Source organism: Thrips palmi, unplaced genomic scaffold (assembly GCF_012932325.1).
Source record: "Thrips palmi isolate BJ-2018 unplaced genomic scaffold, TpBJ-2018v1 HiC_scaffold_19, whole genome shotgun sequence".
NCBI classification, from domain to species: domain Eukaryota; kingdom Metazoa; phylum Arthropoda; class Insecta; order Thysanoptera; family Thripidae; genus Thrips; species Thrips palmi.
The window spans coordinates 14,479,578-14,503,607 of NW_023144628.1; the positions used below are offsets into that span (position 1 = coordinate 14,479,578).

Consider the following 24,030-nt stretch of genomic DNA (forward strand, 5'->3'; position numbering starts at 1 on the left):
GGTATTACCCCACTCTCCCTTACCTATGGAACTTGCTGGGGATGAGAACATTTGAGGCTTGAATGAAGTCAATTGTTCTTGTTTCAAGAACTGATTTTCTGGGTAAAGAGCAACAGTGTTATTCAGTGTGCAAAATAATATTTATGACTTCAAAACCAAGTACACAACATTGTTTGCATGAAAATTAAACATGTATCAATTATTTAAGATTGGATGCCATTGACCCACACAACAAACAAAAAGAACGACTTCAGGTGTCAACCTAGTACACAATGCAGTTAACATAGAATTTAAACAAGTGTTAGGTGCCAATGATTGCGGCTGAAATGCCATTGCACCACAAAACAAAAAAAAAACTTGTATTTGTCCCCACCCAAATTAACACACCGCGACCAACATTTCCTTCTTAAATCACAAACATGATGCATAACATACCCAAGTACGCAACATAAAATGAAGAATGAAACTACAAAAAGAAAAGAAATAATACATTAAATATTGACCATTCTATTGGTCAAGGCAGCAGTTGCGGCTCCACGGTGGAAGAGCAGTCCGTGGCGGTGTAGGCTTTTTAAGTCTACACACTGAACCAAGAAGAAAATGACGAAAAGGAAAGAAATTCACTGTAAACTTAACTGTCTGCTAGGGACTCCTTTACAGATGCATGCTTGCAAGTACACACTTTCAAACGCGTATTTGGCTAAGTTCACACTTACAAATTGCATGCTAGGCAAGTTCACACTTACAAATGCGTAAGTGTGAACTTGTCAAGTAGGCAATTGGTACTTGTGTATTTGGCAAAGTAAGCGTTTGTAAGTGTGTACTTGCGAGCACGCATTTGTAAGCGTATACTTAGCAGACAGTTACTTTTGTAACTAGACAGTTACGCTTGTAACAAACAGAATAACGAGCATCCTAGTCGTCTTGCGGCTCCAGCCGGTGGAAGAGAAGCCCGTGGCGGTGGAGGCTCTTGAAGTCGACGAACTGCGCCGAGCAGGACGCACACTGGAAGTCTTCGGCGACCAGCTCGTGGCGACGCATGTGCGGGTACATGCTGACGCAGTCCAGGCAGAGCGAGCACAGGTAGCTGCGGAAGGCGAGGCAGTGCACCTCCCGCTGGTGCTCAACGTGGTCCGCCCACGAGGCGAACTCCAGGTCGCAGCCCGGCGTGATGCACCAGCCCACCCGGTTGGCGGGACCCGCGGCCTCGTCCTCGGCCGCCTCGGACTCCTGGAAGAACACACACACTGCGGTAGGCTCATTGGGAACCACCTCGCACTGAGAGAAAATGGTATGGAAAAAGTACGGAATGTCTGGTCAATAATTTGCCCGGACCGTCCGCACTTGCAAACTACGGAACTTCCGTACTTGTTTTCCGAACCCGTTTACAAAGGTTCAAATGGAGCAAGTACGGACGTTCCGTACTTTTCTCCGTACTCCCGTACTATATTTTTCTGTACCATTTCCGTACAAAAGTACGGAATTTTTTACGGTGCGCTCTACAAACCGAGAAGCGCACAGCGCACATAGCATGCTCTACACTCTTAATGTCTTACGAAGAAATTTCCCATACACTGTGACAAACAGGTACGGAAGATTCTATTAATTTTTTTTACCAGGATTCTCTGTAGGCCCCTTATCAATAATCTCCGTAAGATCTTACAGTCTTCTCTGTGGGACATCCTGCGTAGGACCGTGCAGTCTTCTCCGTAGGGCTTGGAAGATTGTAGAGTCCTACGGAGAACACTGTAAGGTCCTAGGGAGAAGACTGTACGCTCCTACGGAGAATATTAATAAGGGGGCTACGGAAAATTATCACAATCTGTTAACAGCCTTTTTCCACAGTGATAATACGAAGGAAACGGCGCAAGCATAATAAGGTTGTATTTCGTCTTATTACGAAGGTTCCTCTTCATATCCTACAATGAAAAAGCCGAACAAGATTCGTAGTACGAAGATATTGCTTCATATTATGCTTGCGCCGAATTCACAGTAACGAATAACATAGGTCAAATTTCATTGTAAGACACATAGAGTGCAGATGAAGCATGCCTGCGAGCAAGCCCCTTCTAGCGCATACCTGCCGAAGTTTGCCCAACCAGGTGCATATGTGCCATGTACACGCTTAAAGATGCAGAAAACTCCCTATCCGTTGTGCACTAGATGTGCGTGTACGTGGCATGTCTGCACTGGTTGGTGCGTGATTGGCAGGCATGCTCCAGCTAAAGCATACAATGCACGCTTTTCGATTTACGGAGTGCCCTCAAGCGTGTCCTTAGGGCACTGTGAAAAATCCAGCCATTTTAGAAGGAAAAGTTTATGCAAAGTTTACATCCACCGATGTTCACAAACGGCAAATCACCGTTTTTAAACAAAGAGAAAAAAAGACTAATTCTGGACCAAAAATATACCGTTTAGCTAACGGAAAATGCGTTTCCAATACGGAAGTCTGTTTGGAAACAGGAACTGTGTGTTAAAAAACGACAAAACATCAGTCACATAACGCCTGTTTCTATTATTCCTTTTAACAGTACGCATTGTCAAAAAAAATTTGGACAATTTTTTCCTGTAGATGGTACGAGCACTTCTATCTTTGATCTTTGAGAATTTCACCTAACTGGATTCAGTTACAGACAGCATGGTCATCCAACATTTTGTCTATCGTAAGACACTCTAGACCAAATTCCTCGTTTCGCGGCAACAGGCGAAAGTGATTTGGCTTACGGCTGAACCATTCTCTTCGAGAATGGAAGTTTTTGTTTTACTAAGCTACTACATCCTATATGCTGAGTTCACATGAAGCACTCAAGAGTTAATCACCACCTAATTGAAAATACAGTAATTCATTTTGTAAGTTAAAAAGAACAGGCGGGCATAATAATATCGTGTTTGAAATTTTTAAAATCATATCGTGGTGCAAATTTAACGATAATTTAGTCGTAATTTCACAAATTTAAACACGCACAGTAAAAAGTCTACAAAGAAGAGCTTCGTAATACGGAGAAAATGAAGGCATTGTAAAATCGACGAAGAAATGCTTCGTATTATGAAGCAGAATCCTTCGTCAGGGTTGCCACAGATACACAGAAAATGTCTTACGGTGAAAGGCTGCACAAACATATTATGGCGGAGATTTTTTCCATAATACCAACAAAATTCATCAAAATATCTATAAGGTACAGTGAATTCGCAATGGTATGTTACGAAGTCAGCTGCACCACCATAATATGGAACATTTTCACCATAATATGGAGAATCTTCAGTGTAGAACGTTTAGAATGTATGAAATTCTCATTTTCCCTGACTTCCAGACCATTATTTTGTGTATATCCCTGACTTTTTCGGATACTTTTTCCAGCAGTTGGGTATATTAAGTGATGAGTTTATCGAACGAAATAGGTGTCTAGGGTCGTTTGTGCCACTTGTTTCCGTTTTCCCTGACTTCATTTAATTATCCCAGACTTTTCCCTGACCATTTTCAAATCAACTGACTTTTCCAGGTTTTCGAGGTTTTCCAGACTTGTGGCAACCCTGTTCGTAATACGAAGAATTTCTTCATAATACGAAGCAATTGTGCAACGCCCTCATTTTCTTCGTATGTTTTGCATACCTCAGATGAATCCCTGCTTCCTAGACTCGGCTGCAGATGGGCGGCAGCGTCCTGCCCGGCTGCCTCCTGATCGCACGGTGCGGAGACGGACGGATTCTCGCGAGGCGGGGTCACGGACGGCGGCGGATCCTGCGGCGTCGGCAGCGACTTGAGGAGAGGGCCGCGAGCGCCGAAGTGCCTCATCCCAAAGTCGGGCTTCACGGCGAGGCGGCGTGACGCACACGCAGTGGACCCTGTGAGCAAGACGGGCCGACAACAAGGTACACTGTTAGAAAAGGATGACGATTGCAACCAAATAATTGCAAACCTCCACACCGCTTGAGTTGATAAAATAAGCGCCGAATTCGTGGCTGGTTGGTTGCCTTTGCCTCACTTAACCATCTAAAACCACCCACGGCAATAACTGTTCGAGGTTTTCCCACGTAACCCATAGGAAAGACGTAAGCGAGTTCCAGAGGGTTCCAGAGGGAAAACCACACTGCAAGGAAAAGTGTGAATAATACAACATAAGTACAACAAAAACTGTTCAATGAAAGTACAACAGGGTTGGAAAAAGTACAACTAGAATTATACGAATCACAACGAGGCCTGGACTGCCCAGCACTCGTCATGCCGGATCCATTGTTCTTTGAACAATTGTTGTACTTTGAAAGTACAATAAATTTCTGATTAGAGACCACTAAATTATGCGCGTGCATAATCGCATATTTTGTTAAAGTATGAGAAAAAGACAAAAGAAAGACAGTTTAACATGTTTTAAGTAGGTCTACACCGGAAACAAGACCGCATAATGACGCATAATCTAAGCACAAACGCAACATAACGCATACTTGCATATTATGCGCATAAAGTCACGTATTCCCGCATAAACTACCTATTAGGCCTCCAAAATCCCGTAAAATACGCCGATTTACAGCTTTTGACGCGCCACCGATTTAAAAATACGCGCCCTTTGATTCCTGCGCCTACTCTATACTCGTCACGTCGCGCAGTCCACCGCCCCGCCTCGCCCCCTCCACCCGTCTCGCGTTCTCGCCCGTTCCAGCATGTTCGACGAGGTTATGGACTTCGAGTAGTGAGTGAGTTTGCTGACAGACGCAAGTGTTGTTCATATTGTGGTGGTGTTTTGGGGGCACGTGATAATAACATTAAATACTTTTTTATGAGCTAATTCTACTATTTGTCATTCCGCTCCTATTTTCCTCCTTCGCATATTTTTGCATAAAACCACAATTTTACCCGCATAAACCCCGCATAAAACTACATTTTTAGGCGCATAAAGTCCGCATAAATGGGTTAAAATGTGGCGCATAAAATGATGATTCTATATGCATAATTTAGTGGTCTCTATTTCTGATTTAAAAAAATTTGCCAAGAGTTTGTGTACTTTTGTTGTTTTTTTTTTCTTGCAGTGCAGGGACCGCTTTTACCGTAAACTTTGCTGTTAATAAACAGCCCGCTCAACTGAGGCTGACCGGGAGTGCCATGGGATTCATTCAGCAACAAAACAAATGTTCACAAGGAAGGGCAGTAGTCTGCCAACACTTTAATGACGCACTACTTAAATCATTAGTTTACAACCGAGGACATTAGAAAAAGATAAGCAAACTGACTTGCAAACGTAAGTGCACAAATCGTGCGTAGCTGAGCAAAAATTCGAGGGGTCCTGTTCAAAAGATCTTATAGGGGCGTTCCCCTCACGAGAATCTTATCTTAACGCAGGCAAATTTCACTCAGTTTGACCACTTGGGACAGGTACTAGAGTAAGCTGAATATATTTCTACATGCACTATTGGTTTCTTCCATCTATCATCTTCACGTTTAAGCGCACTTAAATTAAATTCATGAATTTGATCAAAAATGATAATGTTTTGTAGCTGTATCGAGCTGTATTTAATGATCAAACAGAATGCAAGTCACCAGTCACCTTTGTGACTTAGTCAGCTGCGTTTAACATAAGATTCTATTGGGAGGAACGCCCAGATAAGATCTTTTGAATAGGCCCCTCGAATTGTGCATTCAGCAGCACCTTGCGCGCTGTTACGCATGATTTCACATGGATTGCACGTGACTGCTTGATTTCATGCAAAGCTTCGCACTCAGGGAAGTCAAGAAAGCTTTTGCTTCGTAGCTACGAAGAAAATGAGGATGAGGGCACTTCAGAATAGATTCTTATTCTTTAGGCGAAATCTTTCACGAAGAGTTTTGATTCGTAAAACGAAACAATTCTTAGTGGAGTTCACAATGCCTTCGTTTTCTTCGTATTACGAAGTGATTCTTCGTAGGCCTTATTGCTGTGCGGAGCAAAGCAGCCTGCTAGGAATTTTCAACAGTCAATTGGGCCTGCCTCTGGCTAGCACACTGAAAATTTGAATCGTCACTTGATGAAAATTTCAAGGACAATTTTCCTTACAAGAGCGTCATAAAAAAAAATTGATGACATAGTTGTCACGCCTATACAATAAGTATAGGAGCTTTGATGAAAACGTCATCAATTTGTGATGAGATTGTCATGATTTGAAAGTAATGAAATGAAAATGTCATCCGCGATTTTGTCACAAAGTGACAACAAATTTTCACAGTGCACTGTGTGCACGAAAAACTACAGAGCAATAAAAGCAGTTATCACCTTTCTCAGCAGACAAACGCCGGGCGCCTTTCCCAACGCCGTTGACATTGAATCTGCGATGCATCAGGGCGGACTCCAGGTGCAGTCGCTGCACCAGGGGAATCAGTCTGGCTCCATTGCGGACGACTTCTGTAGTGACAGGGCGAAGATGAATTAGCGTCGAGCACAATAGACAACGCGGTACGTCGTGCACAGGCTCTAGTCATGCACGAACGCCATGCACCCACTGCCACCGGGAAAGGTATCAGGGGCAGGGCCCACCACCGGAAAACATGACCAAACAATACAACCATCTACAATACAACCATACTACCATCACTACTTAGTCCTCTATGTACTAAGAACACTTTTAACAATGCACTTGCTAACAAGTACATTGGAGCGAGCTTGAGTGCGGACAAATAACCTTATATTCGAGTGTACTGAGACAAGCACACTCCGCCGATCCACGTGAAAATGTGTACCAAGCGTGCAAAAGATCCTAAAGTGAATAAGTAGGTAAGTAGGTAAATTAAGAATGAAGTCTCTTCGACACAAATAAGATGTCTCTTTCAGGAAGCATCCTTAAGTGTCATGGACATTTGAATTGAGCTTGCTTTCTTCCCAATGTGTTTACATGTACATAACAGTATAACAACATAACATAAACAGCATAACAAAACAAGGAACGGAGATACGAAATGCAATTTGAAGGTTCAACAGACAAAACATCACACAACCTACAACACCCCTACACACGAGCTGAAAACAACGGTTTTTATTTCGACAAAATGAAGAACAGGTCAGAAAAACACTGGACGTGTGTAAGACAGTACGCAGATTGGCCTTGTGCTGTGCTTGGCAAATCGTAGCTCAGGCTAATCACATAATATCCATCGATTCATCACTTGGAACTTCTAAGAATATAGCAAAACCTGACGATGGTCTGACAATTGTACTTCTTGCTACGACAATTTCATGTCCTCAAGTTAAGCACCTGCGGAATAAAAAAAAAGTAATTAGTGAAGTGCAGTTGGCAGTCCAACATCCTTTCCTGTACTCCATTTGAAAACGAAGCATCTCTTCAGAATTATTTTCCACCAGGCCTTTGAGTAAGGATGACTTCGGAAGTACTTCAGAGGATGGTAACGCCTCCTTACCATTCACTGAATTATGTCTGTTACAAATATCGTTCATGTCACACTTGGTTTAAAAGGATTCGTCATGGAGGCGCGTCTGATACAAAAAAGAACACACATTGAGTTAAAATGAACACACATAAGAATGACTGCATTGCAATTACGTTGCCCGCACAATCCAGTTTCGAGGCAGAGCATTACAAGACAACGAAATTGAATATATCGTACAACAGTACATCTACAAAAGTTTACAATCTCCTTCTCAAATGCAGAGAATATCAAAATGAATAGATTTAAAATGAAACTGAAGGCTACTTGGACACGAATTTCTCACAGTGCAAGAGCTAACGACACTGTTATTCAACAATGTGACGTCAGATTCGTTAAAATGTGAATTTTGTCACATTCGTTTGAATGTTGATCCACGCTTTAACGAATGAGACACCCACATCAGACGGTCGCAGTTCTGCCAGTCGTCACCTGCAACGAGTCACTTTTCAATGCTTGAACCGCCCCCGATGTAACGCGGTTCTACGTTGGGCGAGACGCCCCCACCCCCTCTCACAGCGTTAGGTTGAAGAAAATTTCTCAGATAAACATTATTTACTGTTCACTGTTGGGCGAAGCGGATCAACCTGATTCCGATTTAGAACAGATAGACACTTTACTGAACGTTAGGGGCCGTCCATTCATAGACCCTTTCAGTCATCGCCGGGTGAAGAATAAAAGTAATCAAGAAGTAGGAACCAGTTGCGCGCCACGTAGCGGCGACTGTTGGGATGTTTGTTCAGACGTACGCTTGAGACCAATCAGAGATCAGCTTTGGACAGTGTACTGTAATCGCCGCTAGATGGCGCGCCACTGGTTCCCGAAATTTTAATAACTTCTGTTCTTCACACGGTGATGACTGAAAGGGTCCATCACGTTCCGCACTTAGCACTTTATAAACCCCCTCCCCTCCCCCACGTCACGCACTCTGCAAACTGAAGTGTGTACATAGTACACTCTTCTTTGAGCATGCTTCCAAGTACACTCTTATTTACAGCATACTTGCTAGGCACACGCTAAAATAGAGTGTGCCTGGCAAGTACACGCTAAATAAGTGTGTACCTTCCATATACACGCTAAAATACACTCGTTAAATCCTATCTAAAAGCATGGGCCAGTTTAAGTGTGCTTGCCAGGTACACTCTTATTTAGCGTGTACATGCAATGTACACTCTATGTAAGTGTGTACCTAGCAAGTATGCTGTAAATAAGAGTGTACTTGGAAGCATGCTCTAATAAGAGTGTACTATGTACACACTTCAGTTTGCAGAGCAGCGTTACGCTGGACTAGATCCCCCACCCCTTCCAACCAGCGTGACACTGCTAGTCCAAGAGTGGACCGGGTCCACGCTACGCTTGAAAACGTGGACCGCGAATGGTGTAAGCCAGGGAAACGTGGACCAAGCTGTGATCTACGCTTCACAGCGTTTAACTTCTCTCCTCAGAAGCCAGTCTCACTTCCAAGTGTGGACCATCCGTGGTCCGCGCGCTTCCTAGCGCGGACTTTATCCACATTTGATTAGCAGTGAACGATACGCAACATTTCTGAGGTCAACAGAGTCCTTGACTTCATTTACTCTTAGCACTTCTGTGACGTTGCTCTCATGATGTGTTCAGAGCAACGTTACGCTGGTACGACCCTCCCACCCCAAATACCGCGCAGCGATTCGCGGAACGGACCCCCCCCCCCTTCCCCTCGGTGCGTCACGCAATGGAGGGCCCCTTGGAGCGGTCTGGACCACGTCAGGTTTTTCAGTGCACCCCTTCACTTCAGACTTCGTCTCGTCGTAACAGGCTTTGCGATGCTTGGCCAGTACAAACCTGAGCCTTCCAGGTACACTCTTACAAATGAGTGTTAGGCCAAGTATGTACACTCTCACAAATTTGACTTTACTATGGGCTCCAGCCCCTCATCAAGCATCCAGTGGGAGAGGAGAGCTAAAGCACAGAGGGACCAGACCAAACTGTTTGCTTCCTCATTATCTCTAATCAGAACAGTCTTTCGCTCTGCCAGCGATACTCTACAACAGTGAGAAGGGATTGACCCACAACTAAGTACAGTACTTACACTCCACACTAAAACATACATACAATAGGAGAGGGGCATACGGTAATTACATCAATAGGGTACTTTCGTGGATCCCTGAACCGGAAGCACACAGACGCCATGTTGGCGGAAGTAGATCCAAACTTGACATGGGAAAGAGACGTTAGTCAAACGTATCGGCCACACTTGAACATAAACAGTCGTTTGATACTTGCTTGCAGTGCATATGTGTTTCGCGAGCAATATTTGCACAGCTCGGCTATAGTTTTAGATCCGAAGAGAGGTTAGTTTCCGGCCAATTTGGCGTCTGCTGGTCTGCCTGCTTCCGGTTCAGGATCTACGAAAGTACCCTATTATTACAACCCACCGATATGAATATGGGTGGCCAAATTCTATTCTTGACTTTAGTTTTGAGTATTATCTACAAAATGAGACCTGTCCCACCCATAAAGGACGGGGGGCCATGGAGATATGTGCTTCCAAAGATACAAGGTAGGTGTACGCCAGACCGTGTCTTGTCGTAACAGGCTTCGCGGTGCTGCGCCAGTTTCGACCATTCACGCCTGGCGTATACACCTACCTTCACTGAGAATCCAAACGCTATGTGTATAGCGTCAATTGGTGCAATGCAAAAGCATTGCACATAAAGTGCAATGCCTTCTTATTCCCATGCATTAGCTTAGGGCATTTTTGGGACGTATTGCACGTAAGGTGCAATATGGCTGTCGTATTGCACGTGTGGTGCGATATCTCAGCTGCATTGCACCATACGTGCTATACTCATAGCGTTTGGAATCTCAGTGTTGGCCTGCGGCGCTAACCTGCCTTCGGCAGGCTGCTTTCCTAGGCAGACCGTAGAAATAGTATTTAGTTACGAAAATCTACACCGATGGGATTCAACTTTCGGTCGGGGGTCCGAACAGGTTCTATTTTCGTCATCAGCAGCCTCCAAAACATATGAAATGATATGAAACTTGAAAAAAATAAATTGCAAGTAATTAAAGAGTTGTCTTTTTTCTGCCGTGTACCAAAAGTACCAAAAAAGTTGTCTTTTTTCTGTCGTTTTTGAAGTGTTTTTTGGCTAATATGACCGAATAGATTGAGATAGGAAGCTGAATTTTGGTGTGTGGCGAGCCAAGGACATACCTAATGACCCTGCAAAATCTCAGCCAGATCGGCCGAGCCGTTCAGGAGGAGTAGTGCACACACACACACACACACACACACACAGACAGACAAACAAACAGACGACAAAACTTTTCAACCCTACTGGAAACGGGCTTCGCTATCGCTCAGCCAACAAAAACGAAAAAACACGACTTTTTCGCCTATTCATGGCTTTTTTGGGAATAATTTTGATGTGTGTGATTTTCTGGCCAGCCGGCTCCACCAACCCAATAAATCCCCAACCCTCAAACACAGCTATCTTGGGGGGTTTTCGACCCCTACAAAATCCAGAGTTCGAGCCGGATCTCGCTCCCATGGCGTTTCTATGGGTAAAAGGAATCCAGAAAGAAAGTTTGAGCCCGATCCGAGGTGGTCGCCGGCCAAGTGGCTTTTTTGGTGTAACGCCCCTAACGGCCAAGCGTTCAAGTTGCTTAAAAGCGTGCACAGCGTGAAAATTAGTGTAAAAATTAGCTGAAGCGGGATTGTATTAAGAAAATACTGACGAAAGGAGGGTAAGGACATATTTCTGACACATCAGGCCCATCAAAACTGCATTTCAGGGAAAAAAATATATTTTACGAAAAATTTGCGAATAGTGAAATTTGTCAACTTTGGCGCCTCATAGCGCCTAAACGGCTTGTCCAAACTCATTTTGCGGACCGGCAATCAAAAGATCGCCCTTATTCATATGCCCAGGATCCATTTGGGTACTTTTTTGGGCTTTGGTTTCGGAGAACCCATCTAGTCCCAAAACGTCGAAAACGGCCATTTTTGGGGTGTTTTGACCCCTGCCAAATCCAGAGGGGGGTTCGAATTTCGTCCAAATCTCTTTTCGACAGTTCGTATGCATACAAGGAACCGATAAAACACCAAAGGTGCCGGGTCCTATGATGTCGCCGGCCAAGTGGCTTTTTTTGTCTGGAGCTTCTCATAGGTTGGACAATTTTGTTCCAGACACTCTTGCAGACACTAGCTGTGTTCACCCTCTCCACCACTTTTCGGGTTAGTGACAATTCGGGCCAGTGTCAATTCGGGTTAGAGACAGGGAATGGAAAAGCTCCGCTTTCGGGCTAGTGACAATTCGGGTTAGTGAAAATTCGGGCCAGTGAAACAACGCTCATAAACGCATGTTTTCGGGCTAGTGACAATTCGGGTCAGTGAAACAAATTTCGTTTTTGACTAAATGGTCGTGTTTTCGGGTTAGTGATAATTCGGTCTAGTGAAGATTCGGGTTAGTGACAATGCGAGCAAGTGATAATTCGGGTTAGTGAAATAGACTCAATAATATCAGTCAAAATGTATTATAATCCAACTCGAATCATTAGCCTAACATATCTAACAGTCACTCCATGCACAGGTACAAGTGAAATAAAGTACATATCACAAGATGGTCAGTCTAACATATGCATCACAGTAAGAATAAGAATCACAGCGAATAAGTCTACAGAATATAATACATGCGATATATCTAGATCACAACAACAATTGATTGCAACACACTGTCGCAGATATTCAGAATGTATACACACTCATGGATACACTAATCGAGGGGTGAATCACAAGTGTACTCATGTGTACAAATTTGCCCGTACTCAGTGTTCTCATGTGTACAAATTGGCCCGTACTCAGTGTACTCATGTGTACAAATTTGCCCGTACTCAGTGCACTCACAAGTTTAATAAGGGTGAAAGTCTGTACTTTTTCGCCTGATATGGCGTTGAGTGTCGTTTAAAACGCTAAATAAAGCCCTTAAACGTTTACAAATGCGAAATTTGTGAGCAAAGTAAGGTGTATTCACCCGTACTCATGTACTCATGTGTACACCAGAACGCTGAGTCATTCACCCCTCGACACTAATACTGAACGTGAATAATGTCATGAGCCTAACAGACCTAACGTCACTCCACTAACAGTATCATGGCAACATGTCAGTGACACAAACTAATATCACAAAGACGGCAGTTATTGTAGGGAAAACGGCGAGAGACCAGAGGTTTACATGGACCACAAACTGCATGAAGGTCAGTCTAACACACATATAATTATAATGTGGAATGGAAAAGACCATTCCAGGAGCGAACTAAATATCTGCCACGTATACACTCCACATACTTCCCGAACTTCATACGCCAAGGCCAGCAGATACGGAGGCAGGTATGGGAATCCACCAATTATCCCACAAAGGCAGTCTCCCACCTCTATCTGAAGTTCTACTGGCTACCCGAATAATACACTCACACTTCTTTAGAAGAAATGAATGGTTTTGGAGGTGACCACCAACTGTGGCTAGCTTGGATCTGGATTACTCAGAGCTATCCTGTTGGACAAGTGGAACAAATTTCCATGATTTCTTTTTTTTCACTTACTTCTCCAAGTTCAGTGGGAAGCGGAATAGTCCCTCTGGGCATGACGCTTGACTCAGCGCTGTCACAGTGCAGCACTCCACACTGCACTGCTTCATCATTGACAACCTGAAAACAATTCAATGATTCAATTTGAAACAGAATGGCAAAGACCAATAACATCTCAAGTGGAATAGGAACCTGTTGCAAGGCCTCAGACACCATCCAAGTGCTTTTTTAAAATCTCAGAATAGCCTTGTCTTTTTCTCCAATGATGAAAGTTATTCTACTCATCACTTCTTTGAACACTCATCCTGAAATTTTAATAGAAAGAGCTTCATCTTTTAATACCTGGCTGGTATTACTTTTCACCTTGTTTCATCCCAAATAACTCCCTCCTCCTGAGTCCGAAACAAAACAATTTCACAACAGTATTCATGTGAAGTTTCATTTCTCTACAAAATTGATTATGTTTTAACACAGGTATCATGGCATATTTAACCTGTTATAAAACACTATTAATTTTATTGAAAAACGAAACTTTACATGAGTACTGTTGCGAAATTGTTTTGTTTCTGACTCAGGAGGAGGGAGTAATTTGGGATGAAACAAGGTGAAAAGTACCAGCAGGTATATAAAGATAAAGCTCTTTCTTTTTAAATTTCAGGATGAGTGTTCAAAGAAAGATCATCTTTAAGGGGGACACCAGTGAAAATGCAGAGGATTTGAAAAACGATCGTTCTGAGAAAAGTAACCTATGTATTCGATTGATAATTTATTCGTGGCTCAAAATTATATCAATGAAAAGAAAAATCAGTATGGGAGGGTGGGGTGGCGATGGCAAGACCTAACCTAACCTAACTAGTAACTCGCCTTATAAGAAAAAATCAAGTCTTTCAATGGAGATCACTCAAACATGAAATATTCATAACTAGTAACTCGCCTTGTAAGAAAATATCAAGTCTTTCAAAGGAGATCACTCAAACATATAATATTCATAACTAGTAACTCGCCTTAGAAGAAAATATCAAGCCTCTCAATGGAGATCACTCAAACATGTCATATTCACAACTAGAGTTTAACCATCTTCTTCCTCTCCGTCCTCCTCGTCGTCTTCGTCTTCACTATCTTCTTCTTGTTCTTCTTCCTCTTCAGACCCGGAGCCGGAATCAACATCATCGTCGTCAGAAGCGTTCCCCTTCGGCGTCGCTTCGCCGCCTTCCTCGTCGGAGGTGTCTCCGGCTTGGCCTTCAACGTAACCGTCGGCGTTCTCGGGATCCTCCGGGAGAAAGGACTCGAGGAGGTGTTTGTAAGGATTCGACTCACTATGAAGAAGAAAAAAATGCAATATACATTAATTAGTATTTTCCATTCTCTCTAGTCCACAGACAAATAAATATGGCACAATGTGTGTACTCACGAAAGGTATTCTTCAAAGACTCGCTTCATGTCTTTGTAACGCCTCGCCAGAAAGACGTCCTCTGTTCCGATGATCACTAAGGCCTCAGCCAAGATTCTAGAGATGCACAGGATAATCAGGTCAAAAATGGCGTCGTCAACCATTTCCCTCAGTTCGGCCAAATGCCTGTGGACACGGTCATGGCTGATGACTCGGACACCGGGCTTTCGTAAGTTCTCCAAGCGCCGCAATGCCGTCTGCATCGTGCCCCTTTCCCATTCCTCAATGAAGTCCAGAAGTGCACAAAACAGGCAAAAAAATCGCATTTCATTAAATAGAGTTAATGGAATCCCTCCATTACCTATAGACTTGGTTCAAAATCGAAACCAAAAATAAGTATCTATACGAGATACTCGTCTGCAAGAAAAAACGTACGATTAAGGCCAGGGACAGGTGAAAAAATGAAGAAGTTTGGTGAAATTGAATGAAATGAGTTCTGGGTGGAAAATGGTCCTTTGGACCTTCCTCTTTCAGGATCTGTCGGGACTTCGACTATCCGGGACCTGGAAGTGCTTAAAATACATCTTTTCGCACACTCCTGCATTTACGACACTTTAGTAAAATTGTCCGTTTTGCCATCAAGGGGGGAGGGGGGGGGTCTAGCGAAAATCTTGCCATTTTCAAAATGAACCCCACTGTCATAATTTGTTGGGAATATGAAATCATACTTCAAAGAGACTAAGATTTGATTTTTGAAGGCATATGCTAGGTCTTGAACCCAGTCGAATTGTCTTTTTTGGACTGTTTTGGCTTTATTTAGCCGTATCTTGAACAATCCTCTTGCGCATACTATTTTGACGTAAAAGGCTTATCTTCACATTTTGCACTTCTTCGATTCATCTTAAAAAGATTCCAGCATGCCTAGTTCAAAATTTCCATTATATTAGTAATCACATGCTTTTTTCATCTAAGAAGTCACTAAAACTTGTCTATTTTGTACATTGTTGATCAATTTAAGTGAAATGCATGCTTTAGAAGCTTGCCAATGATAATGTAATGGACATTTTCAGTTGTGCATGCTGGGATCTTTTAAAAATGAATCGAAGAAGTGAAAAATATCCAGGTCAACCTTTTACGACAAAATAGTATGCGCAAGGAGATTTTTTTGGCTGAAAATCCATTAAAATCTGTCACCAAACTTTAAACGCCCTTTTCTCCGAAGACATTTTTTTAACATTTGAATGGTCCTGTGCGCATACAGTTTGAAGTGTCGTCAATGATATTTTTTCCACTGACTCAGTAGGTTATTGCGAGGAAACGCAAGTGACAGTTTTTGTATATTCCACCCAGAAGTATGGTTTTGGATATCGGTTTTTACAAAAAAAGGGAAAATCTTTGGTTTTTGAAAAATATCAAAATTGAAAAGTTGGTATTTTGCTATCAGTGCCGGAAACTAAAATCTGTCACTTGCGTTTGTTCTTTGGACTTAGACGAACAAAAAAATATGTCGGTCAGGTCAATAACCCAAAATGGGAAACGCACAGGAATTTTTTAACAAACACTTAAAAAATTACAAAAAATTTTGTATCTTAGGAACCGCTTGATATTATGGGATGGGATTTTGGGTGAAATAGTTTATCATCAAGAGTAAGATTTTGACAGAAAATAAGAAGTTTTGGACCAGCAGTTTCTGAGATCATTTTTTCACCTGTCCCTGGCCTTAAAGAAACTATTCATGAAAGCATTATGACAACCAGAAAATACACTAGAAAACAAAACAAAAAGTTCACGTACAATACAAGGTAGGATTACGCCAGACCGCGTCTTGTCGTAACAGGCTTCGCGATGTCTCGCTGCCTGTTCCTACAATCCGCGCCTGGCGTACCTACCTTGGCCTGCGGCGCTAGCCTGCCTTCGGCAGGCAATGGCTTGTCTGTCGTCGGTTACTTCTAACTTGTTTCTTTCTGGGGGGCTGGACCCCCCTTCATTCTAGATAGACTTGCTTCATCTTCAAATAACACGATCTTGACCCTTGGAACTTTTTAACTTGTTGGGGCTGGGGGGCTCCGCCCCCCAGGCCCCCTTTTTTTAAGACACAAGAGATCTGCCTATGGAAAACTCGATTTTTCGCCGTTTTTTATCTGCATTTTGGCTATAAAAACTGAACCAGTTGAGCTAGGATGGTGAAATTTCGCGTGTGCCGAGCCAAGGACATACCCAAACAGTGTGCAAAATCTCACAGAGATCGGCCGAGCCGTTCAGGAGGAGTAGTGCGGACACGCACGCACGCACACACGCAGACAGGAAAAACTTTTCAACCCCACCTGAGTAACGGGCTTTGCTATCGCTCAGCCAATCAGAATTGGAACGAGGCTTGAGACAGATTGACGAAACAGGCGAAGAAATCGCAGTCAAAATACATCACATCACCATAACATAGCAAGCAAATCAGTTTGTTTACGCTAAAAGCAACAACCTAAACCTGAGATTCCACAAAAATTCTCCCAAAGCGTACTAACGTTCAAAATACGCGTAATTATACAAGACGATAAAAACATGTATTGTCAATGTTTTGATAATTTTAGAAATTGTATAAACGACTTCCTTTTCAAATAAATAGGCATCTTAAAGTGACAATTTTTTAGCGCGTTGTGTTGGCAGCAAACTGCGCAGCCAATCATCTGTCCCCGTCCCCTCCATTAATTAATTAATCTTGAGTGCAGTCACTTGGCCCAGTTCAGGAGTGACCTGGGGTTGGGTAGGTGCTGTCTCGGGTTGGGAGGGAAGAGAAGGGAGGGGGAGGAGGCGAGAGGGGAAGTAAGCTTCCCCGGCCCCGCGAAGTTAATCCAGTCTTCCCCGGCCCACCGAACACTGACAAAAATTTTGTCGTAACTAAGCGACACATTTATCGCTAATTTTTTTAGCGACAAGATTTGTTGTGGAACGAATAGCTTGTTAAACCAAACTCGTACTGGAACTAAAGGATAATTTTACAACGACTAACTTGTAATAACACATTAGCAGTCTACTTTCAAATACAAGTCGTTGACCAACAACAAATGTGGTTGGTCAACGACAAGTCTTGTAAGTCAAACAAGATTTTGTAATGTCTGGGACAAGTATTCATGGAGTACTTTTGTCGCTAAATTTATTTTGCCTAGTTCTTTTTTAAATAATAGCAATGTTGCTATGACTAACGAAGACCAATAGATGATTATTCATAATATGCTTTAATTGAGTAGATAATTGCAGAAGAGCTTGTTTCCATACAAACAGTATCGTTAAGAATGATAACAAGAATTTTGTTCTTCAACGACAAATTGTCGCTTAAAGATTCAACGACATTTCTTTCGCTTTGGTTCATGACAAAAATTCTTTGTTTTGGAACGACTAAATTTTCACTCATCTGATTGTTTCTATACAACCATTTTTAACACCCTTGTAAAAAAGATTGAGTCCGAAAACCGGCCGTAGCGGACAGTCCGTAATGTGGATGGCGGACAGTCCGGAAAGCTGCATGGGACAGTTCCAGAATCGGGTCGAAATATTGAAAATCCGCGTGATTTCGGACTGTCCGTGACAATCGTGCGGTAGTATTTCGGACTGTCCGAACAGGATCTAGCCCCCCCCCTCCCCCGAATACAGCCTGCCCCCGTCCCCCCCCCTCACCCCCCAGCACTCCCCTTCCCCCTCCCTCTCCTTCCCCGTCCCCTCCTCACCTCATCTTCCTTGTGCAGAAGCTCTGAAGCGCGCTGACAGTGTATTTAAAATTTGGTTGTTAACCAAGGTTTGGGTTGGTTTGAGATAAGCAAAACATAAGTTTCCTGACCAGCTACACATATGAAGGACACTAATTACTGTAACAACAAATAACAGATAGGCCTGTGTTCTAAAACTTTGTTTGGGAAACTGATCTCCTGCTACTCACAATAAATCCGAACGTTGTAACAACTGACATTCTAACAACGTCGTGCACACTTGGTTGAAGTTTTTCTAAAGGAAGCGGTTCCGAGATAAAGTTCGTCACGGGAAAAGAAACGTAACCAAGTTCACGTATCACAAGTATTGAACCAGCAGTGCGATCTAATATCCGATGACGGCACTTTGGGGACGAGTGTGAACGGGGAGAGGCGAATAAAATAACACACCTCTCACCCTCTCACGGCCCGTCCCTTAAGTGTGGAGATGCTTACAGCAAGCGCGGAGTCACTGGCGTTCCGACCAGCAGCGAACACATCCCACTGAACCACATTTTCCGTCAAACTGCCTCGTTCGCAGCGCGCGGCTGCAGCGCATGGAACCAACATGCACTCAGCGCAGCGCGCGGAGCGAGAGGACAGAGCGCCGCAGGCCAAACGCGATGCGTGCACCTTGGAGGACGGCTGGAGACTGACGTTTGGCGTGCCGAGGCGGCCAAAACTTTCCGAGTTGCCGAAGGATTAACGCTCCCCTCCTCGGCGACCAATCACAGAGCTCCTCTTGCCAGCCCGGCCGGCGGGCCTTTCCGCGAATGCATCGGCAGGGACACTCCGGATCGCTGCCGATCGGACTCTGCCGGACAGTCCGAGACGCAAAGCCGCCCTGCGGCCAAGGCCGGAACTGTCCGCTTCGGACTCGGACTCACTACGGCCAAGTCCGAAGGTAAAAAGGAACTGTCCGAGGCGAAAGGAAGATTCTGGAACCGTCCTAGCCAGATTTCGGAACACATTTGTTCTACAAGGGCAGTGAAGTTAGCCCAGTCTTCCCCGGCCCCGTGGAGTTAGCCCAGTCTTCCCAGGCCCCGCGAAGTTAGCCTAGTTTCCCCCGCCCCCAAAAAATAGTCGAGTTTTCCCCGGCCCCGCGCAGCTGGCACCGTCTCCCATGGAGGTGTCAACGAAGTGTACCGAGAGGGCAACGGCCAACCGAAAGCGGTCGGTTACCCAAAACAACGCCTTTATCGACGCAGTCTGCCTTTTTGTGGGCCACCCCAGCTATGCAGAGGTCTCAGCCGACTGACTCCGAGAGTCGTTGTCGTCGCTGTGTGCCCTTCGCACTCACGGGGTGCTCCGCATAGGTGCGAGAGAGAACGCCGAAAACGACTCAGAATCAGTTCGAAGATAGTGGTGAAATGCGAGCCGAGCTGATTGCTGCTGTCGCAGAGGGTGATGCGGCGGTAGCGTCGCCGACTCGCTCCATCTCTCTCGCACTCGTGCGGCTGCCCGTCGGGGAGAGAGAGAGGGACACCGACGAAAGCAGCGCTCGAGATGGGCCTGCTGAGCTCGGCCGTGCCCGTCGCATCCAGTGTAGACATGCCCTCCGCCAAGTGCGCATCGATCCCCACGCGCCGCGGCCTCCGGGCCCTGTGCGTCCTCTGGGGCCTCGCCGCCCTCGCACCGCCCTGCGCGCTGGGTGAGTAAGGTCGGCACGGCGACACGGGGAGAAACAAGCTGGGGCCCGCCCTTCCGTCGAACCGAGTTGCCAGCTCCGCTTCGCTGCGCCGGCAACTCGGTTCGACAGGGGGCCGCCCAGCTTGGCCTGCCGGCGGCCTTTCCTCGGGCCTTCGGCCCTCGCATCAGACCCAACTTGGCCAGTCGAAGGCCCGGGCCTTCGGCCCGCTCGCATCACACACCCCGTGAGCGGGTAAAGCAAAGTTATCGATGTACCATCGTGACTTAGGCCCGCCCTTCTATTCACAATATGCAAAAGTCCTTACACTTTTTACTCCAACTGTCCTTAGAATATGCCCATTTCATTTGTCTCTCCGCCCTCATTCCGAAAATACCCATATTTGCCATGCTACTGCAACTCCTTGCAATAGAGGCCCAGCAGGAGCGCAAAACGAGTCCGTCGCACTTTTTCCTGTAACTCTTGAAGGCGGGCTCCTGGATTCCCCTTCCGACCCCTCGTTGAGAGGTCTTGCCAAGACCTATCGAAAACTTAAGTAAAATTTTCAGTCGGTCGGCCCCTTTTTTCAAGATCCTGATGTGACTAATAGACGAAGTCGGCTCCTGGACCCCTTTCCGACCCCTCGTTGAAAAGGTCTTGCTGAGCCCAAATCGAAATCTGCAATAAATTTTTTTAGTCGGTCGACCCCCTTTTTTGAAGATCCTGATCTGGCCAACTTGTAAAAGCGGCCGATGGGGTCGGGACCAGGTCCATTCATCTTGTTTCGTCGCCCCGATTCCAAAAATACCCCTATGTGCCCTGCTAGCACCAATAATGGCGGAAATCCCCCTCCCGCTCATGTAAACCATGATGCACCTGCAGCAGCCCTTGTGCGACCCGGACGGGATTTGCACCACCGGATTATTTGTTTGGACGGTACTCCTGAAGTACCCTTCAAATCTGGTTACTCTAGCTCAACTCCTTCCTTGTACACAGACGCCAACAACAACAACAACACAGACACAAAGGCAAATGCATAGGCCCTCCCCCTATTTTTTGAATAGAAGGGCGGGCCAAAAAGTACGGAACATGTCGTCAATAATTTGACTAGACCGTCCGTACTTGCCAACTACGGAACTAACGTACTTTTTTCCGTACCCATTCACATGGGTTCATATTGTGAGGGTGCGGGTTTAGGGAGGAGAACCGAAGAGAGAGTAGGAGGTATGGCTAATAAACTCAGGGTTTATTCAAGTACAGACAACACATAAGACTGGTACAATCGCAAGTACGGCGTCGGTCAGAGCGACGCGACGCGGGACGAGTGAGGCAGAGAGGACAACCTGTCGCTGCTACCGCTGGACTCGGACAGGGGGTGGCAACAGCCTAGTGCGCGCGTGAAGCTATGCGCGCCGCTCGGGCCGGCAAGGAGCGGACGGGCGGCTGGGCCGCGCGGCCGAACCAAATCGAACAGAACTTTGTCAAAACTGCATCGAACTGAGTAAACGAGGTCATTTTTAGATTCTACGCAAAATTTCCTATCCGTGAGTGACAATGGAATGGACTTTTGGATATGTGAAACATTTTCTAAAATCAATTTAAAAACCCAAAATTTACGGCACCAGACAGCCAACTTGAAGTTCCCTTTCACTAAAAAAGCTATTTCCGTTCGTTTTAGGTCCTACATACAGCGAGCCGGTTGTTGGCCACTATTTTCCGGGTTGCGTGGTACACTTGGAACGCCAATACGACGTCTGTAGCAGAAATGCCGATCCAAAACTAATTTCCTTTTTGGTCCAAATTGTTTTTTGCAACTTTGGAGGTTAAAAGCCAGTTTGAAATAGGTTTCTCAGCATTGTCAACCTCACTAAGCAACCCAGACTTCAATTCTCTATCACCCTGCTGTGTTGGATTTGCAAAAGGGGGTCAAACTTCTAAATAAAACAAAAAGGCCCGAAGCGCTGCAAAACCGCCAAAACAGTTCAAGTATTTTGGGGAGCTTAATGTGTGAAAACTATTTCTCAGATTGTAAATCCAACCACACCACCTTGTAGGCCAGTCAATTCTACAGCTCCATTGTAAGTTTTCATCGCAATCGGAGACCAAGAGTGAAGGCGGCAGAATATATTTTAAAGTTAGCTGCAAAAATCTGCCGCAGCGATTTCTCATACTTGCGCCTGCTCGACCAATCAACCAAACTGATGGGATTTACAATTATTATAGCTGTCTTTATTCTTGGTCTCCGATTGCGATGAAACTTACAATGGAGCTGTAGAATTGACTGGCCTACAAGGTGGTGTGGTTGGATTTACAATCTGAGAAATAGCTTTCACACATTAAGCTCCACAAAATACTTGAACTGTTTTGGCGGTTTTGCAGCGCTTCGGGCCTTTTCGTTTTTGGCTGAGCGATAGCGAAGCCCGTTACTCCAGTGGGGTTGAAAAGTTTTGTCTGTCTGTTTGTCTGTCTGTCTGTCTCGTGCGTGTGTGTGGTGCACTACTCCTCCTGAACGGCTCGGCCGATCTGGCTGAGATTTTGCAGGGTCATTAGGTATGTCCGTGGCTCGCCACACACCAAAATGTAGCCCGATTCCAAAAATACCCCTACATGCCCTCCTAGCTGCATCCGTTGCCGAGATCCTCCTGGACCCCATGTAGACCATGATGCACCTGCAGCAGCGCCCCCGGGGCTCGGATCGGATTTGCTGCCACCGGGCGGTTCTTAGGGTCACCCAAGGAGGCTGCATACCAAATTTGGTCAAGATCGGACCACGGGAAGTCCTCGGACGAACGAACGGACGAACGAACGAACGGACGCACAGCATGCATCATACTATATGCCCGTCCCTCCGTCATTTTTTTACAAAAAATAAACGGGACGGGCCAAAAATGACCTCGTTTACTCAGTTCGATGCAGTTTTGACAAAGTTCTGTTTAATTTGGTTCGGCCGCGCGGCCCAGCCGCCCGTCCGCTCCTTGCCGGCCCGAGCGGCGCGCATAGCTTCGCGCGCGCACTAGGCTGTTGCCACCCCCTGACTCAGAGTGACCGGACCGCTCGGAGTCGCGGAGGTCTCGGGGTCGCGGGCCGAGGGCCCGGCGGAGGACTTCGGGGCCCCCTTCGGGTTCAGCTTCGGGGTCAGCCCGGCGGACCGCTTCGGCTCCCGACGGTCTCGATCGCACACGATCGGGTCGCGCGATCGCCCGCGGCGCGCTACAGTGGAGGCGCGGCGCGCTGCTGGCGCGGGGTATCGCTGCCGCGCGTCTGGGCTGGCGGCTGGATCTACGCTAGGGTGGCCCACGCAAAAAAAAAGTTTCAAAATCGAGGAGCGCCGTACGGAATCTTAAAGTTCGGCCCAAAAAAAGATTTTTCCGCGTTTTTTCGATATTTTTGGAGCATTTTTAGGGGCCGCTCAACGCGCTCAAAGTTTTTAGAAAAATAATGAATTTAAGTGAATAATACTATCTGGTGCTGTAATTCGAGTTTTGATCGTGAAGAGAAAAGCGGAACGCCGAATTGTTTGTATTGATGCCTAGAATAAGTTAAGAAATACTGCATACCGAATTTGCACATAGCCTACTTTCACGGGGCCAAAAACTGCAAAAAAATAGGGGGAAAATGCCGGATTTTCATCTTTAAGGCCGATTTGACACCTTTCCCGCCGTCGGATCGTCTTCTCTTATGCGCCAATCGATTCCCCACACCGAGAGGACCCCTAGAAACACCTTAGACTATGCGAGTAAACGACTGCCTATTTTCCAGGGGCGATCAATTTAAAGAAACGTTCAGAATTTGTGCCTTTTTTCACATTATAGGGCCAGTTTGACACCACTCTGGGCGTCCTATCGTCTTGCTCTGTGCGCCAATCGACTTCTCATGATGCGAGAACCCCTAGAAACAACTTGGACGATGCGAGTAAATGACTGCCTATATTGCAGGGGTGATCAATTTAAAGAAACGTTCGAAATTCACTCTACCAAAAATGTCCTGTCAACGCCGTTAATTTATTACCAGTTTTCACTGTAGGTTAATTCACAGCGTTTACTGTGATCTGCTCACGCGACTCACCGTGATCTTGTTCACGGTGTTCACTGTGATCTGGTTCACAGTAAACACTGTGCGAGGGGTCCGTCACTCCCTCCAATCACTGTACACCCCAAAAAACAATCACAATTCCAATCACTTCCAATCAAATCCAATCAAATCCAATCATTCCAATCATTCCACTCACTACAATATTTTTCAATCGTTTCCCAAACGCGCAAATCATCTACAATCGCTTCCCCAAACATTACAAACGCTTCCCCAA

The 24,030-nt window shown here is 45.3% G+C and overlaps 1 protein-coding gene across 1 annotated transcript; it reads right to left on the bottom strand.

Annotated features, from left to right (window-relative positions):
* Positions 1-121: 121 nt before the first annotated feature.
* Positions 122-7,171, bottom strand: LOC117646381 (zinc finger protein 414-like). The gene is made up of 4 exons (XM_034387266.1): positions 7,154-7,171; positions 6,240-6,368; positions 3,611-3,843; positions 122-1,230 (listed from the first exon to the last, which is right to left on the bottom strand). Exons 2-4 carry the CDS (start codon positions 6,301-6,303, stop codon positions 916-918), a joined length of 612 nt encoding a protein of 203 aa, XP_034243157.1. The 5' UTR covers positions 6,304-6,368; positions 7,154-7,171; the 3' UTR covers positions 122-915.
* Positions 7,172-24,030: the final 16,859 nt, after the last annotated feature.